The sequence below is a fragment of the Rhinolophus ferrumequinum genome, chromosome 9 (genome assembly GCF_004115265.2).
Source record: "Rhinolophus ferrumequinum isolate MPI-CBG mRhiFer1 chromosome 9, mRhiFer1_v1.p, whole genome shotgun sequence".
Taxonomy (NCBI): Eukaryota; Metazoa; Chordata; class Mammalia; order Chiroptera; family Rhinolophidae; genus Rhinolophus; species Rhinolophus ferrumequinum.
In genome coordinates, this window is record NC_046292.1 from 13,391,844 (window position 1) to 13,415,689 (window position 23,846).

Sequence of the window (23,846 nt, forward strand, 5' to 3'; positions counted from 1 at the left end):
GGACAGGGGTTACCTTTCCCTTGAATTATGAGTGACGGTAGAGAGGCAGAGAAGGGCAAGATTAAATACACAAGGTGTATGGGCTTTGGAACCAGGGCAAAGCTCTGCTTCTGAGCTGTGTGATCTTCTTGAAATTACTTAACCTCTCAAATTCAGTTTCCTGTAACTTGGGATAATTAAACAAGAATGAGTCATATGAAAGCCCCTATCGCAATTGTAGGCACACAACTCGAGTTAAATTCTTCAGTTTCTCCTCTTTCCTCACTTTTGCCGCTGCTCTCACCTTCCAATCTACTGTCACCCTCCGTTTCTCTTCTTGACCTTTCCCTGCTTTGCTCTGATCCCACCGGCTCCTCGCTTAGAGTACCACCCACCGCTAGGGGGAAGAACGGAACAAACAAGGATGTGTGCCCTTCTAGCCTTCCCAGGTGAGCTCTCTATGGCGCCTGACCATCACGCCGAGCGGAGGGGGCGGGGTTCCAACACGTGACTGGGGTGCCGGGCGTCGGCGCAGGCGCGGTGTCCGCGTCGCCGTCGCTGAGCTACGTTACGGGCTCCGCTTCGCCTTCTCCGCACTTGAGTCGGCCGCCCCGCGGTCCTGCGGCTTTTCCTCCTGCCGCTGCGGGCCGCGGGGCCACGGCCATGTCCCGAAAGCAGGCGGCGAAGAGCCGGCCTGGCAGCGGCAGCCGGAAAGCCGAGGCCGAGCGCAAGCGGGACGAGCGGGCGGCGCGCCGGGCCCTGGCCAAGGAGCGGAGGAACCGGCCGGAGTCCGGTGGCGGCGGCGGCTGCGAGGAGGAGTTCGTGAGCTTCGCTAACCAGCTGCAGGCCCTGGGGCTGAAGCTGCGGGAGGTGCCGGGGGACGGGTGAGGCGGGCCGGGGAGCGCGGGAGGCGGCGCCGGGGGACGCGCCGGGCTGGGCGACCGTCGCCCGCTCTCGTCCACTCATTCATTCGGGCGGCTCCGAGCGGCAGGCGCTCCCCACTGCAGGGGGTCCCCTCGAGACGCTCGAGTAATCTCAGATGCCCTGATGGTGGCCAAGGCCGCGAGGAAACTCTAAAGCGGTCCTGAGAGAGGATACTGGAGCAGGTCTCCTTTAGTTCGGTGGCCAGGAAGGCCTCTCTGAAAGGTGACATTTAAGCCGAGACCTGCAGGGACGAGATGGAGCCAGTCGCTTGAAGAGCAGGACAGCGCATAGAGCAGTCATAATGACGGTCAGACAGATGGAGGCGTAGGCCTCGTTGGTGTAACACTGTGCCTCCTTCGAGCCCTTACTGTTGGGTGGTGCCCCCCACCCCGCTCCTGCCTTGTGAAATGAGGTCTGTGGGGGCCTGTTGTTGGCTGTAGGCAGCGTCTCTAATTCTTATTTCCGTGGACCTCAGTTTCCTCTCTGTAAGCAAAGGTGCTTACCTAAGCTTTCTTAGGGTTTGGACTGGAATCTTGGTCCAGCCTTTTTTTTAGGGAAAACGGGATCAGTAAATGGGTGGGAGGGAGAGAATGGGAGAAAGGAAGGAAAAATGGTTTCAGGAAAGGGGATGTGGAAACAGAAGCATGGATGGAAGAGGAGAACAGTTATTTATCAAGACTGTGTCTGAACTGGCTCCCGTTAACCTTTCCCGTCTTTCCCACATATGCCCAGTGCTTGAGGCAAGTTGGATTTAGAGTTTGTTATATTTTATTCACCACCACATAGCATAGTGCCCAGTACATAGAGGCATGCAGTGCATTTTTGTTGAATGAATGAATGATAGAAATATCATAGAGGAAGACCAGCTAGACCCTCAGCCGGGGACCTCAAAGGGGCATTTCCTTAGTGGAGTCTCTCCAGTTAAAGACTTGGGCTTTGCTGGGTCTCGCTTTTCACTTAGTAACTCGATTTTGTCAAATACAAACTTTGTTAACTATTCAGGACCTTATTATCCTAACCAAGTTCATAAGCACAAGACACTTCACTGTCAATCAAAGTACTAATTGACCACAGAGGGGTTGGGCTGGGGCTCTTCCTTGCAGATGATTGGCTTGCTTTTTTCTGCTGTACTGGGTGTGGTATTTTCCATGTTAGGATGCCCAGGAAACTGAAATACTCCACAGAAGGTTGCTTATGAGCAGGAATCACGCCACAAAGAGTTGTAAAATCTTGAGGGGGCTTTCCTAAGCTATGGGAACTTTGGGGGTGCTACCTCTCCCCCACCCCCCAAGGAGAGCGTACTTCTTTAGTTAATTCAGCAACCTTTGGTTAAGCAAGGAGCTGGGAATACATTGATGACTAAGATACTTGAGTTCATAGTCTAGTAAGAGAAACATATAACAGAAAGTCTCGAATATTTTGGTCTTAGGACCCCTCTACACTCTTAAAAATTACTGAGGACTCCAAAGAGCTTTTGTTTATGTGGGTGATAGCTAGCAATATTTACTATATTAGAAAGTAAAAGAAAGTTTACATGTTCCATTAGCTGTCAGAGGGATAACCTCATATATTAGGTAGCCTCTGGAAAATTCCTCTGTACGCTTGTGAGAAAATGGGAGTGAAAAAGATCAGTAACACCTTAGTTTTGAGCTCATGGATACCTGAAAGGGTCTCAGAGACTCTCCTCCCCGCAAACTGGGTCACACTTTGAGAATGGATTATATAAATAAAACAGTTGAGTATCTTCTTAACAGTGACTAATTATAGTGGTGCTGTGGAGAAGGAAGTGGTTAACACTCCCTGAAAGGGTCAGGAGGGCTTCTCATTCATTCAGCAAATTCTCATGGAAACTGACACTGTGCTAGATGCTTCTCAGCGGAGGTCATACTCAGACTGCGTTATGAAGGACCGATAGGAATATGCCAAGAGAACATTCCAGGTGGAGGAGTAATGGGTTAAAGGCCCCGGAGCACATTTTTTTGAAGAGATCTACAGTTTGTGTAGGATGACAGGTGTATAGGGTACTGGGGTAGAAGTCGGGCACTGAGGCTGCCGAGGCCAGAGGCCAGCTGGCTGGAATGCTCCTGTCTCTCCCTTCCAAGCCCTTTATTTTTTGGCCAATGTTAGATAGAATGATAATGATAATTTCTCTCGTATGGGCTCCGTGAAGCTCACAAATTCTTCACGTGGGTGCCCTGAGATGGGCTGCGGTTCAGCCCTGTGTTGTGCTTTCGGATATGGTGACATGGCTTTATCAATGGACAATGGATAGTGTTTCTTGTTTATGTGATGGTTGGCAAGTATCAACATTCTTTTATTTATTAATATTTATTGAGTACTTTTGAGGAAATATAATAAAGATATGGTAATATTAAAAAAAGAATTGACAGTCTTTACTCTTCCGTCTTCCCATTCTGGTCTGTTTATAATATTGAATATCCTGAGAGCATCTTGCTGTGTTGGCAGATTCATTGTTGGTGGTATGGTAGTTGTAGCACTCCGGAACCTCCAAGGGCTTTCAGATAAATTAGCTGGGATCCGCTCATGTAGCCTTTCCGTGAGTTGAGTCAGATTAGCATAGATTAATCAGGGAGCTATTGATGGTGTTTTGTGATGCATCCTTGGCCACCTGCAATTTTTTGTGCTGCCTGGAAGGTGGACCCACATAAATTGGATTCAGTTTTAAAACAAGAAAAAAGTATTTTAACCATGACGATGTCCTTAAAAACATCATTGGCTACAGCATGAAAAGAATCTGATTGGATTAGGCAATATAATATTAGCATCTTTCTGAACTATATCCAGTTGTATCTTACTAAATGTAGCCCTAAATTACATTACTAATTAGTAGTGTTCTACAATTAAAACATTAAAGAATCACTAATTTTAGCCATTTATTTCTGTTGCAAACAAGTTTTATTTTTTCATTTAGTTTTTATAATTCTAGGGTCTGAGGGATGGAAGCGCTTTCACACGTCATCTCGCCTGTCTGTTACCTGCATACCTGTACAGCAGCCCTGTCTTTTGTTTCCAGCACAGTGGTTTTCAACCCTGTGGCACAATACAGTCACCTGGGGAACTTTGGAAAAAATACAGTGCCTGGGCTGTCTAGATCAGCTCCACCAGCATCTCAGGCGGTGGGGCCTGGCTACTGATAATTTTTAAAAGGTCCATAGGTGATTCTTTGGCGCAGCCATAATTGCGAACCTCTGATTTAGTGTCTAGATTCTAGGCTAGCGTTTCTCAAACTTGAGCATGTAGCAGATCACCTGGGGGCTAGTTAAAACACTTTGTTTGGAATGACTAGATTTCTGGGCGCCAGCCCTGGAGTGTCTGATTTAGTAGGCCTGCGGTGGCTGCAGAATTTTCATTTTGTACCAGTTCTCCGGCGGTGCTGACGTTGCTAGCCAGGGGCCACACTTTGAGAGTCAGTGACCTAGACCAGCGCTGTGCAGGAGAAATGAAACGAGAGCCACGTATGGAATTTAAATGTTTTCCAGTAGCCCCATTAAAAGCAACTAAACAGGTGAAACTAATTTTAATATATATTTTAAGCCTCTATAGCTAAAATATTTCAACATATAATCAATATAGAAATTTTTAATGAGAAATTTTACATTTCGAAAATACTATTCAAAATCCGGTAGTTTACACTCGTAGCACACGTCAGTTTGGGTTAACCACTTTTCAAGTGCTCGGTAGTCGCGTGTGCTGAGGTACAGCACAGATGGAGACAATTCCTAAGGGTTGCCAATAGATAGAAATTTACAAAATCCTGATTCTATACAATCTATGTCCATGGAGCTAAAATCAAATTTCCTTTTATTGTCAAAAATCTGTGTCTCTGTAGCTCCCGTGTTTTATATTATTGTGCAAGTATAACATGCCTTTCATCATGACAAATAGCTGGAGGCAGCTGTCACGTCCCCCTGAGCCTTCTTTAGGCTAAATGTCACTAGTTGTTCATCATCTTGCTATTATGCATTTTTAAACCACGTCATCTCATCTGAACATGTCTCTCTCCAAATGCATGAACCAGAATGGTACCCAGTACTCTAGTTGCCGTCTGACCACAAGGAATAGAACAAAGCCCGTTGCCACTCCTTTTCCTGCACATTGACTACCATCACTGCAGCCTAGGAGCCCATCCGGTTTTTTGATGGCTGTATATAATATTGGCTCATACTAAATTCTTGAGCCCCCCGCAAACTGTTATATGCTACTTGTGTAATTGGTTGTTTTTGTGAACTCAAATGCAAGACCTTTACATGTATCCCTATGCACAGTGGTTCTCAAGTGAGGATGATTTTGGCCCCTGGGGACAATTGGCAATGTCTGGGGACATTTTTGATTGTCATCCCTGGCAGTGAAGGAGGTGGTGGTTTTGCTACTGGCATCTGGTGGGAAGAGGCCCAGGTTACTCCTAAACATCTTCCCGTGCGCAGGACAGCCTGCACAACAAAGAATGCTCCCACAATGTCACTAGTGTGGGGTTTGAGAAGCGCCGCGTGGTGTAACGGGGGGACGGTGTGCACTCAGGAGGCAGCAGCAGCTCCTAGGGGTCCTTTGGGCCCTGGTGGCTTTGTTCTCAAGTGTCATGTGTGCTCTTGCCGGGCTCCCTAAGGAGCTCAGGTTGGCTGTAGTGTTCGTTTCCATTTCCCATTTCATTAACTTGCAACTCTTTCAGAAAAGGAAGTGATTTGTCTCTCTTGGGTTTTCATGTTGACTCGTTAGTGAGCTCAGGCAAGTTTGGTAAATACAGGAAAGTATATTAAAATAATATATAGTTTAACATTTACTCCTAAATTTCACTACCTAGGAATAACTACAGCTAACATTTTGGTGCCTGGGTTTTTGAATCCTGGGTCCACCACGTACTAGTTTTGTGACCTTGGGCGAGTCACCCAGGGAGCTAGTAACAGAACCTGTCTCAGGGGAGTGAGGACTACGCACGCAGAATACACGTGAAGTGGTTAGGACAGCTCCTGGCATATCGTCAGGCGAGTGGATCTTTGAGTGGTGCAGTCAGTGGTTTGTTTTTTGTGGTTGCATACATTTGTGTGTGTTTCTGTGTGTATATGGTGTGCGATGGACATGATTGCACTCATGCAGCGGACACAGTTTTATACCTACTTTTTTGGCTTACAAAGAGAACGTGTGCCCACATTACTAAAAGTTCTTAGAATGCACGTTACTTTCTGTAGAGCACCATGAATTTCTATATATTAAATGTGAAATAATCAAATACAGAATTTTGGGCTAAATCACACCTCTTAAGAGAGATTAAAGAATAGACAAGTGGTGACAGTGCTAAAGTTTGAAGAAAATTTGAGAGAAAAGCTTAAAATTGAGAACGCTTTATTCATTGGCTTGCTTTTTTCCCCTACGGTTGAAAAAAGACTGCCATTGTTTAATTTTTAGCAACAGATACCTCAGTCTAGTTATTGAACTGCTATATTCCAATTCCATCTAGAATCTTGTCCCAGATTGACGCAAAACTTCTTGGTTTCTAGTTTCTAGAATCTGTTGTTTTTAAATTCTCCCTTCCCCACTGCAAAACTACAGTATAAATCCTTATACGTTTGAAGAGATTCCTGCCTCTCTATAACTTTCTGTTGAAAAATTCATTTTTCTGAGTTGAAAAACAAAAACATAAAAACCCTCTTTCTCCTATGCATTTAAATCTGAAGTCTGTGGAAGGGATGAGTTTATATTTTGGAATTAGAGTATCATAGGTTTTCATTTGGAAGAGTAAACAATTTGGTGTGAAACCGGGCAACTGTTTGACTTCAGAATGGCTTATTTTTAGTTTTAAGGAGACCAGATTGTGTGTGTTTTGTTTCAGGCTCTGTGTATCTGGGCTCTGTTTGCGATACAGTTTGGAATTTTAGAAGTCTTTGAAGGGTTGCAAAGTAAAAATGCCTCACAAGCTTTACTACCAGCATTTGAATTTTAGAAACACAACAAAATAAAAATAGTGTTTCAAGTTTTTCATTTGGCAGGAGTAACAGCAGCACTGAGAGGAGCCAAGGAGGGGAAAGTGTCTCTGCAGGGTACAACTGCGCGTGGGCCTCCTCGTGGCTGGCTCCACTCTGTTCTCAGGACTTCAGCTGAGTTGAGTGTTTGTATCGGGAGCTTGACAAATTCTTATCTTCTGGGTACTCGGTTAGGTGAATGATTGCTTAGCTGGGCAGCTATAGTGAAACTTACTCCGGAAAAAAGGGAGTAGTTCCAGTGGATCATTTTGGAAGAGGATCTGGAATCAGAGCCCGTAGGCGAGGCAGGGGCTATAACGAAGACCCTGTCTTCAGGCGGTTAGTGAGTGTATCACCGGCCTCACGTGGGGAAGCAGCTGAATGACTTTCCCGGTCCGTGGGGAGTAGAATCCTTGTTCGTTGCCTCTTACGAAGGTAGTGTGGTTGGACGTGTGCCCGAGTACTCTCCCCGCAGTATCTGGGAAGAATCATGCGCTGTCACAGTTGAGGCTTTCTCTCTTCTGTGTGTGAAAGATTGCCGCGGGCCGCCTAGCGTGAAGCACCATCGTTTTAGATGAATTAAGTTCACTTTTACAAGGTTTTGACCAACATGTTCGCTTTGCTAGCAATTGCCTGTTCAGAGCTCTGGGCGATCAGTTGGAGGGCCACTCCCGGAATCATCTCAAGCACCGACAGGAGACGGTGGACTACATGCTACAGCAGCGGGAAGACTTTGAACCCTTTGTAGAAGATGACATTCCCTTTGAGAAACATGGTAGGTTCACTACGGGATACTGGATCTCCCAGGTAATTACATCCATCACTTCCCCAGCCTCCCAGCCAGGGGTTTGGTTCCATAAATTATGTCATTTCTTCAACAAATATTTGCTTGACTGCTCTGCAGTAGGCGGCATGCTAGGCGCTGGGAAGCACTCGGTGTAGACGTGTGTGCTTTTGATAAAAATGATGATGTTAATTGACTGGAAAAGCTGTTCAGGATTTTGTGTTCAGTGCGGGGGTGGGGAGCAGGCTAGAAAATAGTGTGTATAGAGTGGTCCTGTCTTTACACGGTAAACACACACAGAACACAATGGCGAATTATGGAAAGATGGCTCCACTTATTTTTCAGGCACGATTTTCTCTCTTTAAAGTTCTGTAAGGGGGAGATAATAATGGCCTCTATTTTATAGGTTTTTTTGGTGAAGATTAAATTAAATAATACAATTAAAATAAGTTCTTAAGTGTTAGCCACCTGGGGATGGTGGGTCTGTGAGTACTTTAAATTATCTTCTGTAGATTTTTCTGATTTTTAAGTGATCATGTATTTTATAATAAAAAAAATCAGTAAAATCATTTTAATTTCTCACCAAAACCCCAAACACAACCTGTTTTCTTTGAGGCAAATCATTTAGTGATTTTAATTAGTTCCTTAATAGGCACAAATCTAGTAAGAAAATACATATGAGCTTTTAAACTGGAATCTGACAATTGTTTACTGAGGATGTGCTACGCTAGTTGCTGATACATTTATGTTTGACATTAACGTTTTCCTCACAGGGCTCACAGTCTTACCTGTCTCTCTATCAGGAAAGAGACAGAATAGTTCCTGTTTTTCAGAGTCTAACTCAGGAAACCATGTCAAGAAAGAATGGGAAAGACACTGAGAAGGGAGATGAGTTAAAGGGGTCTCCACATTGGCCAGATAAAAGAGTAAGAGGGGCTCCACCAAGGCAGCTGTTAGGGGTAAGGAGCCCAACACACAGCTGGTGGTATAATGAGGTGGGGAGGAGAGAGGGGGACGGAAGTGCTGTTGCAGGTAGAGGGCAGCAGGAGGAAGACATGGGCAGGGAAACTGTCAGTGATCCCAAAGCCCTTCTCATTCCTCACCGGGAAAGAACTCAGTCAGCAGGCACCCGCAGCACAACTCCCAGGGAGGAGCTGGGACCAGTCGCTGAGTTCTGATGGTCTCTCCCTGCATCACATTTTATCTAGCGGATAAGACACAGTTGACCAGCTGGTCAGCAGTGCACAAATTAGAGAGGCTGTGTGGGGCAAGGTGTGTAGTTTAGCTCTACGCGCTGAATTTTGTCATTGATCCACTTATGTGATCATTTGGAATGAAGTGAGTTCTCAGTTTGTTACTTGACATTCTGCTTTGAATATCTTTAGTGGTGAAGGTCATTGTGTAGATTTGGGGGTGTGACAGGACGAGGCACTTGTCTCCAGTGTGATGGTCACATTAGATGTACAACGGGGAAGTGTTTTCCTGAAATGAACTATGATATGAATGCCTGCTCATTGGTACTACATAGAGAAGTTTGAGCTTCAAAGAAGTGAGTCGGCCCTGACTGCCAGAGCAGAAATGAAACCTAGAAGCCTGTACATTCGATTTGTGTGTCAGTTGAAGACTAGACTTTTTACATTATCACTCGTATCATCGTTACGTGTTTTTTTACACTGAGATTCTTGAGGGCAGGGACTATGTCTGTTCCTCAACATGGTGACGCGTGGCACATGGTGGGCACTCATAAGGCATTTGTTGAGTGAATAAATGATCGGCTCACTTAACTCTTCAGGGCTGGTTACCCTTGCAACTGGCTGTATTTTTTAGGATTATTTCTTTCCTTTAGACTCTGGCTTCAGAGAATCGACAACATCTTTTCTCCATCTGTACAAATACCCAGATCAGAATCCTGAATGTTCTTAATGTCTCCTGTCCCTCCCTCCTCATACTCAGTCATTGATTAAGTGATGTCACGTCCACCTCAGTGTATTTTCCTCTTGTAAACTCAGGCCTCTGTGGCCATCTGCGTAGATTTTTTTCAGTACTCTTTGGACTGGTCTCAATGCCTCTTGATCCATTCAGTTTGTTTTTCATATTGCAGCCAGACTAGTGATCTAAATGTCCATCTAATACATCTTTTCCCTGTCTGCACCCCCTTGGCAGCTCCCCACTGACCTCAGGATAAAGTCTAGACTCTAGCCCTCCACGACCTTGATTTTCTTTTCTCTGCCTCAACTCCCACCCTGCCGTCTCAGCATTGTAAGTCCCTGCCATCCTGTATAGTCCGCAGGCTCATCTACCTCCCTCTACTTCTCTCTGTCTCTCTCCCTTTCCCTCTCTCTTCCTCACTCTCTCCCCTCCGCTCGGAGCATTGCTCGTCTACCTGTGTCCTCCTTGTCGTTTGGGAATCAGCTTTAGTTGTCGTATCTGATACACCTTATCCCCCCGCCCCCCTCTACCAAACTGGCTTATGTTTCCAGCCTGCACTTAGCCAAACTGCAAGGTTTGAGGGCACAGTCTTCCATAAGACTTCCCTCACTTCTGACACCAACTGCAAGTGTGGGGGTTCCCAAAACCACTCTCAGGTTGGATCATTTGCTGCGAGGACTCACAGAACTCACAGAAGGTTATTGTACTCAGTTATGGTTGATTACACAGCGAGGATACAGATCAAAATCAGCCAAAGGGCAGGGTCTGGGGAGGTTCCAAACATGAAGCTTCTGTTGTCCTCAGGATGCGTCATCTTCTTGGCATCACGTGTGGCACAGTATGGTCAGTGTAGAAGCTCACCTGCACTTTGGTGTCTGGAGTTTCTGTGGGGTTTCATTATGTAGGCATTAGCGATTGATGGCCTGAGTGGTTGAACTCAGTGTCCAGTCTGCAGTGCTCAGGTCTGGCTGACGTGACGTGGCCAGAGAGGTCCACCGTGAGCACCTCATTAGCATAAACTATCAGGTGTGGCTGAGAAGTCCACTGTGAATAGCAGACATTTCTATCACTTGGGAAATTTGAAGGGTTTAGAGGTTGTCTCCCAGGAGCCGTGGACAAAGGTGAGACCTTTCTTAGGGCAAGTCCAAATTCTTTACCATACATCCCTTCCCTGCATGCATCCCTAGCGCCTATTTCTTGGTTGCCCCCCACTGGTTGTAAACTTCTTGAGGGCAAACTGTGACAGGCTGGATAATGGAGTGGCTGTCATGGAGTCAGGCTGCCTGGGTTGTAATCTCAGCTCTGCTGTGTGCCGGCTCTGTGACCTTGGGCACAGTTATAACTGATAAAGATGAATTGGAACTTGAGGCGAACAGTCAGTCGGAGGGTCTGCGGGAGGCGCTAGGGCTAATGGAAGTTCTCGCACTCTATGCAGTAGCACCTACACGTGGGGACCCGGCAAGAAGAACTCAGGTTTGTAATAAAGTTCTGGGGCTCTACCTTCCCCGTCCATTAACTTCCTTTCTATAAATACCCATCCATCGTGGCCTGCAGGCCAGAGTGTGCACGCGGCTTGCCATGTCAGCATGCACTGGGTTGCAACCCTTCCTTTTTCCTGAAGAAATCCTTTTTTGGTGACGAAACGCCTAGTTGATACTAGTTTTCAGCCGACACTACTCTGCTTCAGTTTCCTCATCGAGAAGATGGTGTGCGTATGATAAGGCCTTTCAGAAGGTTGGTTTGAGGATGGAAAGTGATCCTCCGTGAGGGGTGAGTCTAGCAGTGCTCGATGCGTACTAAGCATTCGTTAACGCAAGCTGTTGTCATCTCTGCGTTGTCACGTTTCCAGTGTCTTTTATAGAGTTAGGCTTAAGGCAGCATTCAGTAAATATTTATTGAAGGAATAAGTAAATGAATCCTTTATGAACGATTGCAATTGATACACTGTTTAAGCAGCTAAATGGGTAGACCAACAAAGCTAATGGGCTTTTTAGAGGTACACCCTTGTTTCGCATTACTTGGAACTAAATAAATACCAAAGCATGTTTGCATTTGGGGTTTTTCCATTATAAAGACTTCATTTTTCTCTCCTATTTCCATGCAGTGGCCAATTTGGCAAAGCCTGGTACATTTGCTGGCAATGATGCAATTGTAGCCTTTGCAAGAAATCATCAATTGAATGTGGTGATTCATCAACTTAATGCCCCTTTGTGGCAGGTAGGTCATCTATTCAAGAGTTTGTCTTAAGCTCTTCTTTATAAATTAGCTTTGGGGATGTCCTAAGATGATGGGCCGTGACCTGTGCTATGGAACTCGACAGGGTCACTCGTGCTGCAAGCCTAATCGGAGACCAGAAGCGTGTGGTGGCTTGGGCTTAAACCCTGTGCCATGTTCACGTGGAGTCTGGAGTGTAATTCAGAGAGCGTTACAATGCCGGAAATATTATTCAGCAGACAGTTCATTGAGTAATTTGGGGGCAGAGAGCCTCATGCGGAAATACTATACATAATTCTGTAAAATACTTATGTAAAGGATTAGCGCATACAAATTCTGGTTTTGAAGTATGTCTTGTCCCATATGTATGTTTATGATTTTTAGGTGGAAGGAAACAAAGACCAAATTCACTGTCATAATCATTGCTAAAAAGGATGTTCTGAACAACAAAATTTTTTTCATGACCTAGGATGTCAACTTTCATTTCTCTGCTCTGCTTAGCTGTACATATGGTACTAGTGGTTTTTCTACAGCAAATAAGATTTTACAACAAATGTTAAGTGTGTGCTGTAGGCTGGCAGAGCACGTTGTTGAGCCATTTTGTTTTTTCTTTATCTACCCACCTCCCCTCCCCATTGTGTAGTAGCGGTCCATTCAGACTTCTTACCTTTGGTATCCTGTTAACCGGATCTCCCAATCCACCAGACCAGACATTCTGCGTATGGAAGGTCAGAGGTCAGGTGGAGGTTATTAAGGCTCCCACCCCCGCTCTTCCTCGGTGCGGTCAGAGGGCTTCCTGTACCTCATGGCTCCCCTCCTGAGGACGGGGCCTGTGATTTCCACTAACCCTCCCCCCGCCCCCTCCACTATTCCATTTCTAACTTTTCTTTTTAATTAGAAAGATAAAACATTAATTGTAGAAAATTCTGAAAATTCAAAAAAGCTCATAAAGGCAAATAAAAATCACCAGAGTCACACTCCCCAGAGATGATTCCTGTGAACATTTTACTCATACTCTTAGGTAGTAGATTGGGGGAGAGGGGTTGTCACCTTGAGAGGGCTGTAAATACCTAGTGCGTTGTTTTGTACACCTGAAACTGATTAGCAAACAAACAAGCATTCATACGTAACTGGAATGACAACATGTCCTAATGTTGTCATACACATTTTAAACACATCTGCACACATATAGACACATCCAGGCGTATGTATACACAAACATTTATGTACCCCTATGTATTTTTAGTATAAAGGCAACTGGTGTTTTTTTCTCATATACCACCAGCATATACCTTTGCAAATTATTCTTAATGCGCCTTTGCTCATTAAAAATAAAGTCAAGTTTGTAGAGCTATAATTTACATATAGCAAAAATTAACCCTTCTCAGGTGTACATTTCTGTGTTGTGACAAATATCGTCATGTAACCACCACTGCTATCAACACACAGAGTATTCCCATTACCCCCAAAAGTTTCCTCATGCCCCTATGCAGTCACTCGTCCCCTCCCCACATCCCCAGCTCCTTGTAACCTCTAATCTGATTTGTCTCTTACAGTTTTGCCTTTCCAGAATGTCCTCCAAATGGTGGTACCTACCCTTGTGTCTGGCGTAATGTCCTTTTAACACAATTAGAGCAAAACAAATCAGATACTCCCTGAGTTGGTGAGGATTTTGACCAGGGATGCAGTGAGCAGGAGAACAGCATCTGCGTGTGTTCTTTGGGCAGAGTTGTCCGATGGACTGACAGCAGGGAGAGCTGTCATACTTTTAGTGAGGCGCTGTCCTTCTAAGGATGGTCTTTGAGCCAAGAATACTGGTCACCTTCTTCGTTGTCCAGCTTCTTGTCTTTAATTTTCACTGTTTAGCAGAAGTCATCAAAATCATTTGAATATACAGCATAATGACCCTATTCTTGCAGGAAACTACTCAGTGCCAACTTAGTAAACACAGCCTGCCTTTTCCTCCATTGATAACTTTATTCTAGTTTCTTAATTGTCTAAGTAGCTGTGGAAGATAATTCTGCATAGTTAGAATTTTCTTTCAAATACATTTCTGTAGTGTTCTCTTTCATGGATTGCCAAACATTGAAAGCATATGTTTTTAAGGTAAATAAATTTGTTTCACAATGGTACTGTCCATTGGATCTCCCCCACCCCAAGGAAGCATCTTAATGGAATTGAAGAATTGAAGTTGCATTGGTTGCTACTGTCATGGGTAAGAGCTTGTACATTAATAATGAGGAGGCTCATACGACATGGAGATACTGAAACCTGCCTTTCTTTCCTGGTTGTAAATGGAATATATGCTTCTGTGAACAGTATAGGCTCGTGTAACATAGAAAGTGAAAATCCTCTGTACTCTCTCTCTCCATGAAAATCAGCTCACAATTTGATGGCTATTTTTTTAGTTATTTTTTCCAATGTATAATGTGTATATAGTATTAGATATTATCTAAATATATAAGTGCTTTAGGGATTATGTCATTCAGAGGCTCTAATAAGCTAGTTTCCCAGTCCTGTTCCTAGGACATACACGGTGCTGTCTCTCTTGGGAGTGTATCACAACCAGACTCTCTGCATTTTGAGACCTAGATATTCTATCCGGAGAGAACTTGCACGGTTCTGACTTCTGGTCTCGTGTGGTTCCTATTCGTTCCATGGTTTTGGCTGTGATTTTAGACCATAAGTATTGTTAAAATTAATAGTAGTGTCTTACTACCTGTGACTTTCAGGAAAAACAGAAGTGCTAATGTTTTCAAATTTTAACAAAGAGATGATTACTGGGCTTTCTAAGTGACAGATTCAGAATTACTTCAGAGTTTCTGTCGAGGCGGTGTTTCTTCACGGGGTGGACCTTAGGGCTTCTGGATTGCGTGACTCCTGGGAGCACCACTCTTGCTGGGGCGTCCTGCAGGGGTGCCCTTCACAGAGGTGCCCTGCCTTGTGAGTGGTGCCTCGGTCGTGCAGTGCGTTAGTGCTGCTGGACTACGAATAATTGTGTTTTGAAATTGATGTAAGTGGGAGATTGGAGTTTGTTCATATTTCTCAGTATGTGGTTGATGGAAAATGCTATTTTTGTTGTAACGACGGGTGGATTTACTGTGAAGCTAATGATGCGTAAGTGGCCCCTTTTTAAGGCCCCCTTTCAAGGTCATGGGAGGGGGTTCTAGCATTTTTACAATATTTGTAATCTTGTATTTTTTTTTCCTCAAAGAGGGCCCCTGAGTTGTTGGAGCTTCAATCCCAACAAATCTACATCTGTCGTTAGGCCTTCTGTCTAGTCGAGGTCTGTGTGTCTGAGGGGATGAGACGTGCTGATGCCCTGAAACTTAAGCCCATTCAACTTCATTCTAAATCTGCCCCTGGTTTTTGAGTATGTGTTTTTATATGGATTTCTTTCCAGATCGTTCCATACTAAGCACACTGAAGCATATGCACACGGACAGGAGAAAGATGAGTTAGAACTGGCTCAGGACATATCCTAGTCACATTCCATGCATTCCATATGGAGCCTGTTAACTGGGCTTCCTGGGCAGTCTGGGTGGCGTTTCTCTCCAGAGGTGACACTGTCCAAATCCTTGCTGGCATCTCCCTTCTTTTGCTTGCAGATTCGTGGCACAGGGAAAAGCACTGGGCGGGAGTTACACATCGCTTATCGGTACGGAGAGCACTATGACAGCGTGCGGAGGATCAATGATAACTCCGAAGCCCCCGCCCATCTCCAGACTGACGTGAGTGACGCCCCTCTTTCCTTCTGTAGTCCCGCCTCTGAGGAACCCGGTTGAGAGCTGGGTGCCTGGAGCTGAAAACCAGCGATGGTTGTATGGAACATTGCTTTTAAGAATCTGTGGGCTTGAGTTTTTTTCATTTTTTAGCTTAGATGAGAGCAAAAGATTAAATTGCTTGTCATTCTTTTGCTTTCCCTAATAGCTGATAGCTTTGATGACGTGAATATTATTTTATAAAAACTTTGGATTACTTTTATGTTTAATATATGTTTAAAATCAGTCCATGCTTTGTATTTAAGGTTCGGAAACTAGAAAAAGTAAAGAAGAAAATGAAAAGTACACAAAATCAACTACGTGGACACAATTTTGTTGTTGTTTTGGTATTAACATAGCTTTCTTCCTGCTTTTTAAAAATTAACATTATGGCATAAGCCTTTTCTTGTGTTACACACTTTCTTCGTAATTTAAAAAGCTGAAAACTAATTTCTTGAGTAGGTAATACGTATTTATCCATGAGTTAAAATAAAAATATGTAACAGGCTATATAGTGAAAGTCACTCTCCCACACTTGTTCCCCTCCCTGGATGCATCCTGTGTTACCAGTATATCATAAAATCTACAGGTACTTTATCCAGAGGGTGCCAAAAAAATGTATACATATTTTAAAAAAGGAAAAAACTGTATTAAAATTGTAATACTCAATATATACTGATAACAAAAGATCACGTTTGACTTCTGCAATTACGAGAGGTGGTCAAAGTGGTTACCATCAGCATAATTTTAATACCGTTTTCTCCTTTCTTAAAATGTGTATACATTTTTTTGCATCCTCTGTATATCAAGCAAATATGCATGTATGCGCACGTATTCCACTTTTTAAGTAGCGGCGTAGTACTCTGTTGTGTGGCTGCATTGTAGTGTGTTTGACCACCCCCTTATTGATGGACTCTTAGGAGGCTTTCAAACTTCAGCTTTTACAAACACTGTACATCTTTTCACACATGTATGAGTGTATCTGTGGGATAAATTCCTAGAAGGTCCCTACTGCATCAAAGGACATGTGCATTTATAATTTTCATAGGTGTTGCCAAATTGCTCTCTGTTGAGGTTTTACCAATTTTGTCTCCCACTTGCAACATGTGTCTCTTCTTGCACCTTTGCCAGCACAGCGAGTTATCAGAGTTTCAAATCTTTGTCAGCGTGCTAGGGAAATAATTGTTTTCTTCACAGTTTAAATTTGTATTTCTCTTGTTAGTGAGTTTATGCATCTTTTCCTGTGTTTAAGACTTACTTGTGTTCCTTTTTTGTGAACTATGTTCATTTTCTCTGCCCATTTTTTTCCCATTACGTTTTGTTAATGATTTTTAGGAGCTCCTTATATATTAGAGAAATTAGCTTACATCTGTATTATGAGTTGCAAGTATTTTTTCAGTCATTTATCCTTTTATTCTTAGTCTTTGCTATGAAGAAATTTTAGATTTTTATGTGGTGAAACTTACCAAGTTTTCTTACGTGTCTTTTGGGTTTTGGGTCATAATTAGGAATGTCTTTCCCCACTCGGAGGTTAACAAAGAATTCTCCCATAGTTTATTTTAGTGCTTAGGGTTTCATGTTTTTTTAAATTAAATCTTATCTCTATTTGGAATTTATATTCATATAAAGGTGTGATGTATGGATCCAACTTTATATTTTTCCTTGTGGTTACTTTGTTGTACCCAAGCCATTTATTTAGTGTACATCTTTTCTTCACTGATTTAAATTGCCACTTTTTTCATATACTAAATTCCCGTATGTACTTGGGTCTATTTCTAAACATTTAGATCTTTTCCACTGGTTTCTCTGCTCATGTATTAATATATCCATTGTTTTAATTAGTAAGAGTAAATTTTAAAATCTGGTAGAATTTTTCATTCATCATTCCTTTTCTTTTTGTAATTTCCTACATTCTTGCTTTGTTTTACTTAGGAATGTTAGAATAAATTTTCTTGTCTAGTTAAAAAGTCATGTTCATATTTGTTTTAATTGGGGTCTCAATAAATTCACAGATTAACTTAAGGAAAAATTGACATCTTTGTGATGTTGAATCTTCCTAGCCATGAACCTGGTAAATTGTATTATTTAATTGACTTCTTTGGTGGTCTGTAGGAGCATCTTCTTCATACAGATTTTGCCCATTTTTTGCTGAGTTTATTCTTAGGTGTTCTGTGTTTTCTGTTCCTATTGTAAGGAAAGGATGTTTTTTCCCCTTAATGTTTCCTAGCAGATTATCGCTTGTATAGATGAGAGTTTTTAATGAAATGTTAATTATATACATACACAGCTGTCCTACAGGAGTCTCTTTTTAATTGACATAAAATGCACATAAAATTAACCATTTAAAACTATATAAGCCAGTGGACCTCAGTACAGCCACTAAGTTGTACCACCACTTCCTCATCCAGTTCCAAAACATTTTCTTTACCCCAAAAGAAAACCTCAGGCCCATTAAGCAGTCACTCCCTGTTTCCCTTCTCCCCCCAGCCACCACCCGTCTTCTTTCTGTCTCTATGGATTTACTTATTCTGGACATTTCATGTAAATGAAATCACACAATATGTGGCCTTTTGTGTCTGGCTTTCACTTAGCATACTGTTTTCAAGGTTCATACATGTTGTAGCACATATCAGCACTTTGTTCTTTTTTTTTTTTTTTTAAGGCTGAATAATATTTCAGTTGTATAGATATACCACATTTCATTTATCCATTTGTCTGTTGGTGGGCATTTGGGTTTCCAACTTTGGGCTATTGTGAATAGTGCTGCTGTGAATATTTGTGTTAAGATTTGAGTACCTGTATTCAATCTTCTAGGCTCCTATACCTAGGAGTGGAATTGCTGGGTCATACGGTGATCCTACATTTAACTTTTTGAGGAACTGCCACACTGTTTTCCACAGTGACTACACCAATCCACATTCCCACCAGCAGTGTATTGAGGGTTTCACTTTCTCTACATCCCCACTACTATTATACTTGTTATTTTTCTTTCTTTCTTTTTTAAAATTATGGCCGTCCTGCTAGGTGTGAAGTGGTATCTTTGGTTTTGATTTGCATTTTCCTAATGACTAATGATATTGGGCAACTTTTCATGTGCTTCTTGGCCTTTTGTATCTTTGGAGAAATGTCTAGTCAATTCCTTTGTCCATGTTGTTTGTTCTTTCGTTGTTGGGTTGTAAGAGTTCTTTATGTATTCCAGATATTAGATTCGTATCAAATACATGATTTGCAAGAATTCTTTTTGTTTGTAGTAGTTTTTCTTTTATTTTATTTTAGGAATAGAATTATCATCGGCCAATAGTGATAACTGTTCTTCTTTTGAATTTTATACTTATAACTTTCTTCTCTTTCTTTCTTTCTTTTTTTTTTTTTTTTTTTTTTGGCTAATTGCATTGACTTCCCTCCAAAACATTGTTAAATGATAATGGTAGTAGTAAAAATCCTTATTGTGTCCTACTTTAATGGAAATGAAGCACGTGCTCTGTTTTTACCACAATTGTTTAACCATCCCATACTATGAAACCTTCAGGTTGTTACCAGTTACTCACCACAGTTAGTAGCACTGTGATGAGCGCTTTTACATAAATCCTTTCTATACTTGCCATTGTTTCCTTTGGATCAATTTCACACACTCTTGATACACATCGCCAAATGGTTAGGATGTAATTTTATAGCGGGTTGCTCTTTTGTTAACACTAATGAATGTACTGCACACTGCTGATTCCACTTACATTTTTATATGCAAAAACTAGAAATGTTTTTCCCATCTCCCCGCATTAAGGGGAAGCAGAAGGAGAAGGTGATTAAGCAGCCATAGAGGGATGCTTTTAGCTTTTCTGATTGAGGCTTAGGTTGTAAAGGCCTCGTGGATACTAAGTGAACTGCCCTTTGTGGTTTTAGAATTTGGGTTGACGGGTTCCCTTGGGTGGTGGTATGCGGGTGAGGTTCAGTGAGTCACGCTCACCTCTCATTGTCCATTTGGGACCGGAACTTCACACATCAAACCCAGCTGATGACCAAATAGGGCCTAGGGAACTAGAGGAGTGTTGTACGGATGATTCTTCAAGACGAGTTGTCCTGCCGCAAAGCTCGTCGGGTGCTAGTGTAGAGGATCTCGTCTGTTACTAAGCTCACACCTCTGGACATCAGCTGAGACAAATGTGTGCTGTCTGCGTCAGCTGTCATGGCCAAAATGTTGGTACTTAGAAACCTCAGGGGCTCTAATGCCATCAGTGCTCACTGAACAGTTTGTCCCATATCTTGGGCCTTTCTTTTTAGTACTTTTTTTGTGACCTGGAATCTCCATATCCAGATGAAATGCAGCCTAGTCATTGCCCTTCTCTTAAGATTGTTTGTGGAATCTTTTCCCCGTATATTTGGAGGATTTTTTGAGATTAGAGTGTCTTCCTATGTTGATCTGAACATAGTTTGCTAGAGATCCATGATTATTATTCCTTATATTTCCTTTAGTTTCAGATGCTTCATCAAGATGAACCAAATAAAAGAGAAAAGAGCAAGACTAAGGGAGCGGACCTAGAAGATGACCTGGGAGATGAGGTGGAAGATGCCGTCCAGAAAGTTTGCAATGCCACTGGCTGTTCAGTTAGTATTTCAGTCATGCCGTAGTGGTAGTCCAAACAAGCGTTGCTGTGCCTACTTTACCTGCTGGTTCTGTAGCAGCAGTCTGGCATGCCAGTACCTGATGGGCCAACCTAGGTCCCTGGTATCTGTAGTTTGATGACTTGTGTGACACGACTTAATGAGAGCTGTTTATTCATTTCTCTCTTGTTTGCTAGACTTGACCCAATACTGCTCAAAAATCCCAAGGAAGTCTGTGGATTTATTTTTCATAATAACTGGTTATTCGGGTGCCCAGCCTTATTGAAAACTGACATTTTAAAAATGGAAACGGTCTTGAAACCTTGTCTCAATTCTCACTATTACATCATTTTGTTTATCAGATTGTTGAAATAGAGAGAGAGAGGAAAGTGTACCCAGAGTCTTGAAGTGTTCCTTTGTTTCTTGGATAGGATTTTAATTTGATAGTCCAGAACCTGGAAGCTGAAAATTATAATATTGAATCTGCAATAATTGCCATGCTTCAGATGAACCAGGGGAAAAGAAATAGTAAGTCCACGATTGATATTTATAAGCTTTCAAAATGACTGTGTTGGTAATTTTCCAAATACTTATTTTTAATGAAGCCACGGGTGGTGATTTACTGTCATTTATGCAGCAGTTGTTTATTGAGCACTTTCTATATGCAAGCATTTTTTACTAGGTCCTAGCCCTGCACCAGAGAGAATATAGTCTGGGGGTGGGGGTGAGGGTGGTAGAGACAGATAGGTAAGCTGGCATAATGATACATAATGGAGTAGGGGAATGCATGAAAAGGCCACCTAACCCAGTTTGGGAGGAATGGAGGATGTCAGGGAAGACTTTATCCTTTTAGAAATAAGGTTTCTTTATAAAATCAAAATGCTGACTAAAATTGGAGAGAAAAATATTTTATTTTTTCTGATGGAAATATTTAGATTATTAATATCTATCAACTTGATAATTCAGAATTATTTTTACTTGAACAGAGTTTAATTTTATGACATACAGGAAGGAAAAAAGATGTGACATCTTAACTTTTTTCTCAAGTCATTTATTTAAAATGATTTCAATACTTATTGCCAGAGATAATATGCCAGATACTATTCTTAACATTATAGTTTTCTGTGTGATTGGCTCTTTTATTACCTACTTTATATATTTGCTGTGCCTTCTTAGAAAGCAGTAAGTAACTTGGTCTTTGTGACTTTAAAACAGCACTGTTTTAAAGTATGTGTGCTGTCCAGTATGGTGTGGACTTGTCATGTGGCTGTGTGAGACTGAGGAACTAAATTTTAAATTTTATTTAACTTTAAATAGCCACATGTATTATAGCTAGTGGCCACTGTGTTGGATAGCACAGCTTTAGAGCCTGTTTCTTTTCTGGTTTTGGTGCAAATGAAAGATTCCCCCCTAAAAATTCATGTTAAACGTAGTTTATCTAATGACACAAAACACTCTTCTGGTGGGAAGCTGATGATGAGGCTGGTCAACAGGTTATTTTTAAATTTATCTTCCACATTTTACCAGTATCTTTCCCCTGCGTTCTCCATTGCATTAACTTGATACTAGAATTTGCCTCAAGGAAACTTGCTTCCCAAATGACAGTGCTCCAGGGACCCAGGTAATTTTGGAGTCATTTAACAGTAATCGAATTGTGTAACTATCTTAGGTGCTCAAGTTTAATGAAATATCTTTCTTTGGAAGATGCAGAGGAGAACCTTGAGTCCAGTGGCCGAGTGCCCGAGCAGAGTGGTCCTTTACGGGAGGAGGGTGGCAGTGGCACCAGAATCTTTGGAAATCAGGGCTTAAATGAAAGCAGGACTGAAAACAATAAGGCGCGGGCCAGCCCTAGTGAAGAAAACAAAGCAAATAAAAACCAGCTCCCAAAGGTATGAAAGGTGGGGTCGCAAGGGCAAATGGTGGGCTACTGTAAGTTGGTGGCAGTGGTGGGGACGTGGAGCTCAATTTCAATGCGAAATTCTCTTTGGATTTTTAGAAGTAGTTAATGTAAAAACTATGGGGAATGCATATGGGTATGTCAGGAAGCAGAATGAAGAACTCACTGGTCCTGTGTGGTGTGTGCAGTGGCGATGGGAAGAAAGTCCACGCTGAAATGGTGCTCTGTGTATGCACGTGTACCCGCTTCCCCCTCTGACATTACTGTGTGCAGGGGTGCTTTCCATGTTAATGCCCATTGTAAAATCCCAGCTTGTATAAATCTTTGTATTTTGCATTATTTACTTGGCTAGAGGACCTGACAGGTTAAAGGGCATGGATATTTGACTTTTTTTAAGGCTTTTTGGTAAATGGTCAGGTGCTTCCCAGAAAGGTTGTACATCTCCCTCCCCGCTCCACCCTCCCCGCTCCCATCGGTAGCATATGATGCCATTCATTTTACTGAATTTGGAATTCATTTCAAACACTCTCATCAAGTTCTGAGCTCAAAATGCACTATAATGTAAAAAGCCACAGGCAGAGGCAAAAATGCAGTGAGCTTCTGAGGAGTTTGTTAGGATAACCTGGGGCATTGAATTACATAGAGAAAGGTGTCCTGTGGCACGTTTGAGGGTTATCTCTTGCTGGACTAGGGTTAACGTTTCTTTAGGTCATTTGGGATTGGTTTGTGAGGAGAATGGAATTGCTTTTGTTTGCTAGCTCAGCGAGGGGATGTAAATTTAAATGTAAATTTGAGCAGTAATGGAAAATAGATCACTTTTGGTCTGTTGGGTGGGTTTTCTCTGTTCTTGTTGAAAGGCAATCTGTGCCCTCGGCATCTGTCAGCCCTGCGTCTCCCTTCAGCAGGTGGCAGCCTGAGTCAGCCGCGCTGGCTGGCGACTCATGGGGCGTCTTCCCTTTCAGGTCACAAACAAACAGAGGCGAGAGCAGCAGCGCCTGGAGAAGAAGAAGCGACAGGAGGAGAGGCACCGTCACAAAGCCCTGGGGAGCAGGAGTAGCCACAAGGAGAACAACAGAAGCGAAGCAGATGGGAATGTGCAGGTCACCTTGGTGAAGACCTTCGCTGCCCTCAGTATCTGACTCTGGCCGGCTGCGCGTTGTGAGAAGTGAGGAGAAGATGGAGGGCTACGTACGGCTTTCCCAGGAGGCCGTCCTTACGAAACACGGCCCGCAGAATCCGCACACGAGCTCGCACACTCAGTGTCCTTCAGGCTGTCTCCTTGTTGTTCAGAGTTTGGTGGGTGTTTTATTTTGTGAAAGTGCAGTGAAGCCATTCATGTTCCATAATTAAAATACTGAGTTCTAGGAGTGGATAGGTACACCAGGAAAAACCTTTAGAGTGTGGTTTTATTTGCCTTGAAAATCAGTGACAGTGACCCTGGGATCTTTCCTTAACACTTGGGGTGAGTTTTGCTGTAATTGTTCATGAAGTAGTTTAGATTAATTGCTAGAAATCCAGAATGACAAGTTTCCTTTGTTTCTCTTTCATTTTCAAATGGATACATTAATGTACAGGATACTTTATAAATGATCTCTGACTCAGGAACATGTTTAGATTTAATTTTCTTTTAATCCACGTTAATCAGAAAATAATTCAGGAAGTGTTCTCTCCAAGTCATAAGATATGGGGGTCGAGGTCTGAGTCAGGGTGGAACTTAAACAACTACACTTCTCTCCTTCCTGCTTCTGATGTTATTTCAGATGGGATGCAGGTGCTGTTAGCTC

General features: G+C 42.6%; 1 protein-coding gene across 2 annotated transcripts; it reads left to right on the forward strand.

The window, feature by feature from the left end:
* Nucleotides 1–503: 503 nt before the first annotated feature.
* OTUD3 (OTU deubiquitinase 3) lies at nucleotides 504–23,452 on the forward strand. Of its 2 annotated transcripts, none has more exons than XM_033114216.1 (8): nucleotides 504–863; nucleotides 7,505–7,653; nucleotides 11,696–11,808; nucleotides 15,414–15,536; nucleotides 20,037–20,168; nucleotides 20,597–20,693; nucleotides 21,870–22,054; nucleotides 23,025–23,452. In XM_033114216.1, the coding sequence occupies exons 1-8, from the start codon at nucleotides 643–645 to the stop codon at nucleotides 23,199–23,201; spliced, it is 1,197 nt and encodes a 398-aa protein (XP_032970107.1). In that variant the 5' UTR covers nucleotides 504–642; the 3' UTR covers nucleotides 23,202–23,452. The 2 variants fall into 2 exon arrangements, with proteins under 2 accessions (XP_032970107.1, XP_032970108.1); XM_033114217.1 differs by having other exon boundaries at nucleotides 20,037–20,123.
* Nucleotides 23,453–23,846: the final 394 nt, after the last annotated feature.

Excerpts from the sequence above, each read along its gene's own strand:
- OTUD3 (XM_033114216.1), top strand. The coding sequence starts at position 643 with ATGTCCCGAAAGCAGGCGGCGAAGAGCCGGCCTGGCAGCGGCAGCCGG. Across the intron at positions 7,654-11,695 it reads CATTCCCTTTGAGAAACATG|TGGCCAATTTGGCAAAGCCT; the intron begins GTAGGTTCACTA and ends ATTTCCATGCAG. Across the intron at positions 20,694-21,869 it reads GAACCAGGGGAAAAGAAATA|ATGCAGAGGAGAACCTTGAG; the intron begins GTAAGTCCACGA and ends TTTCTTTGGAAG.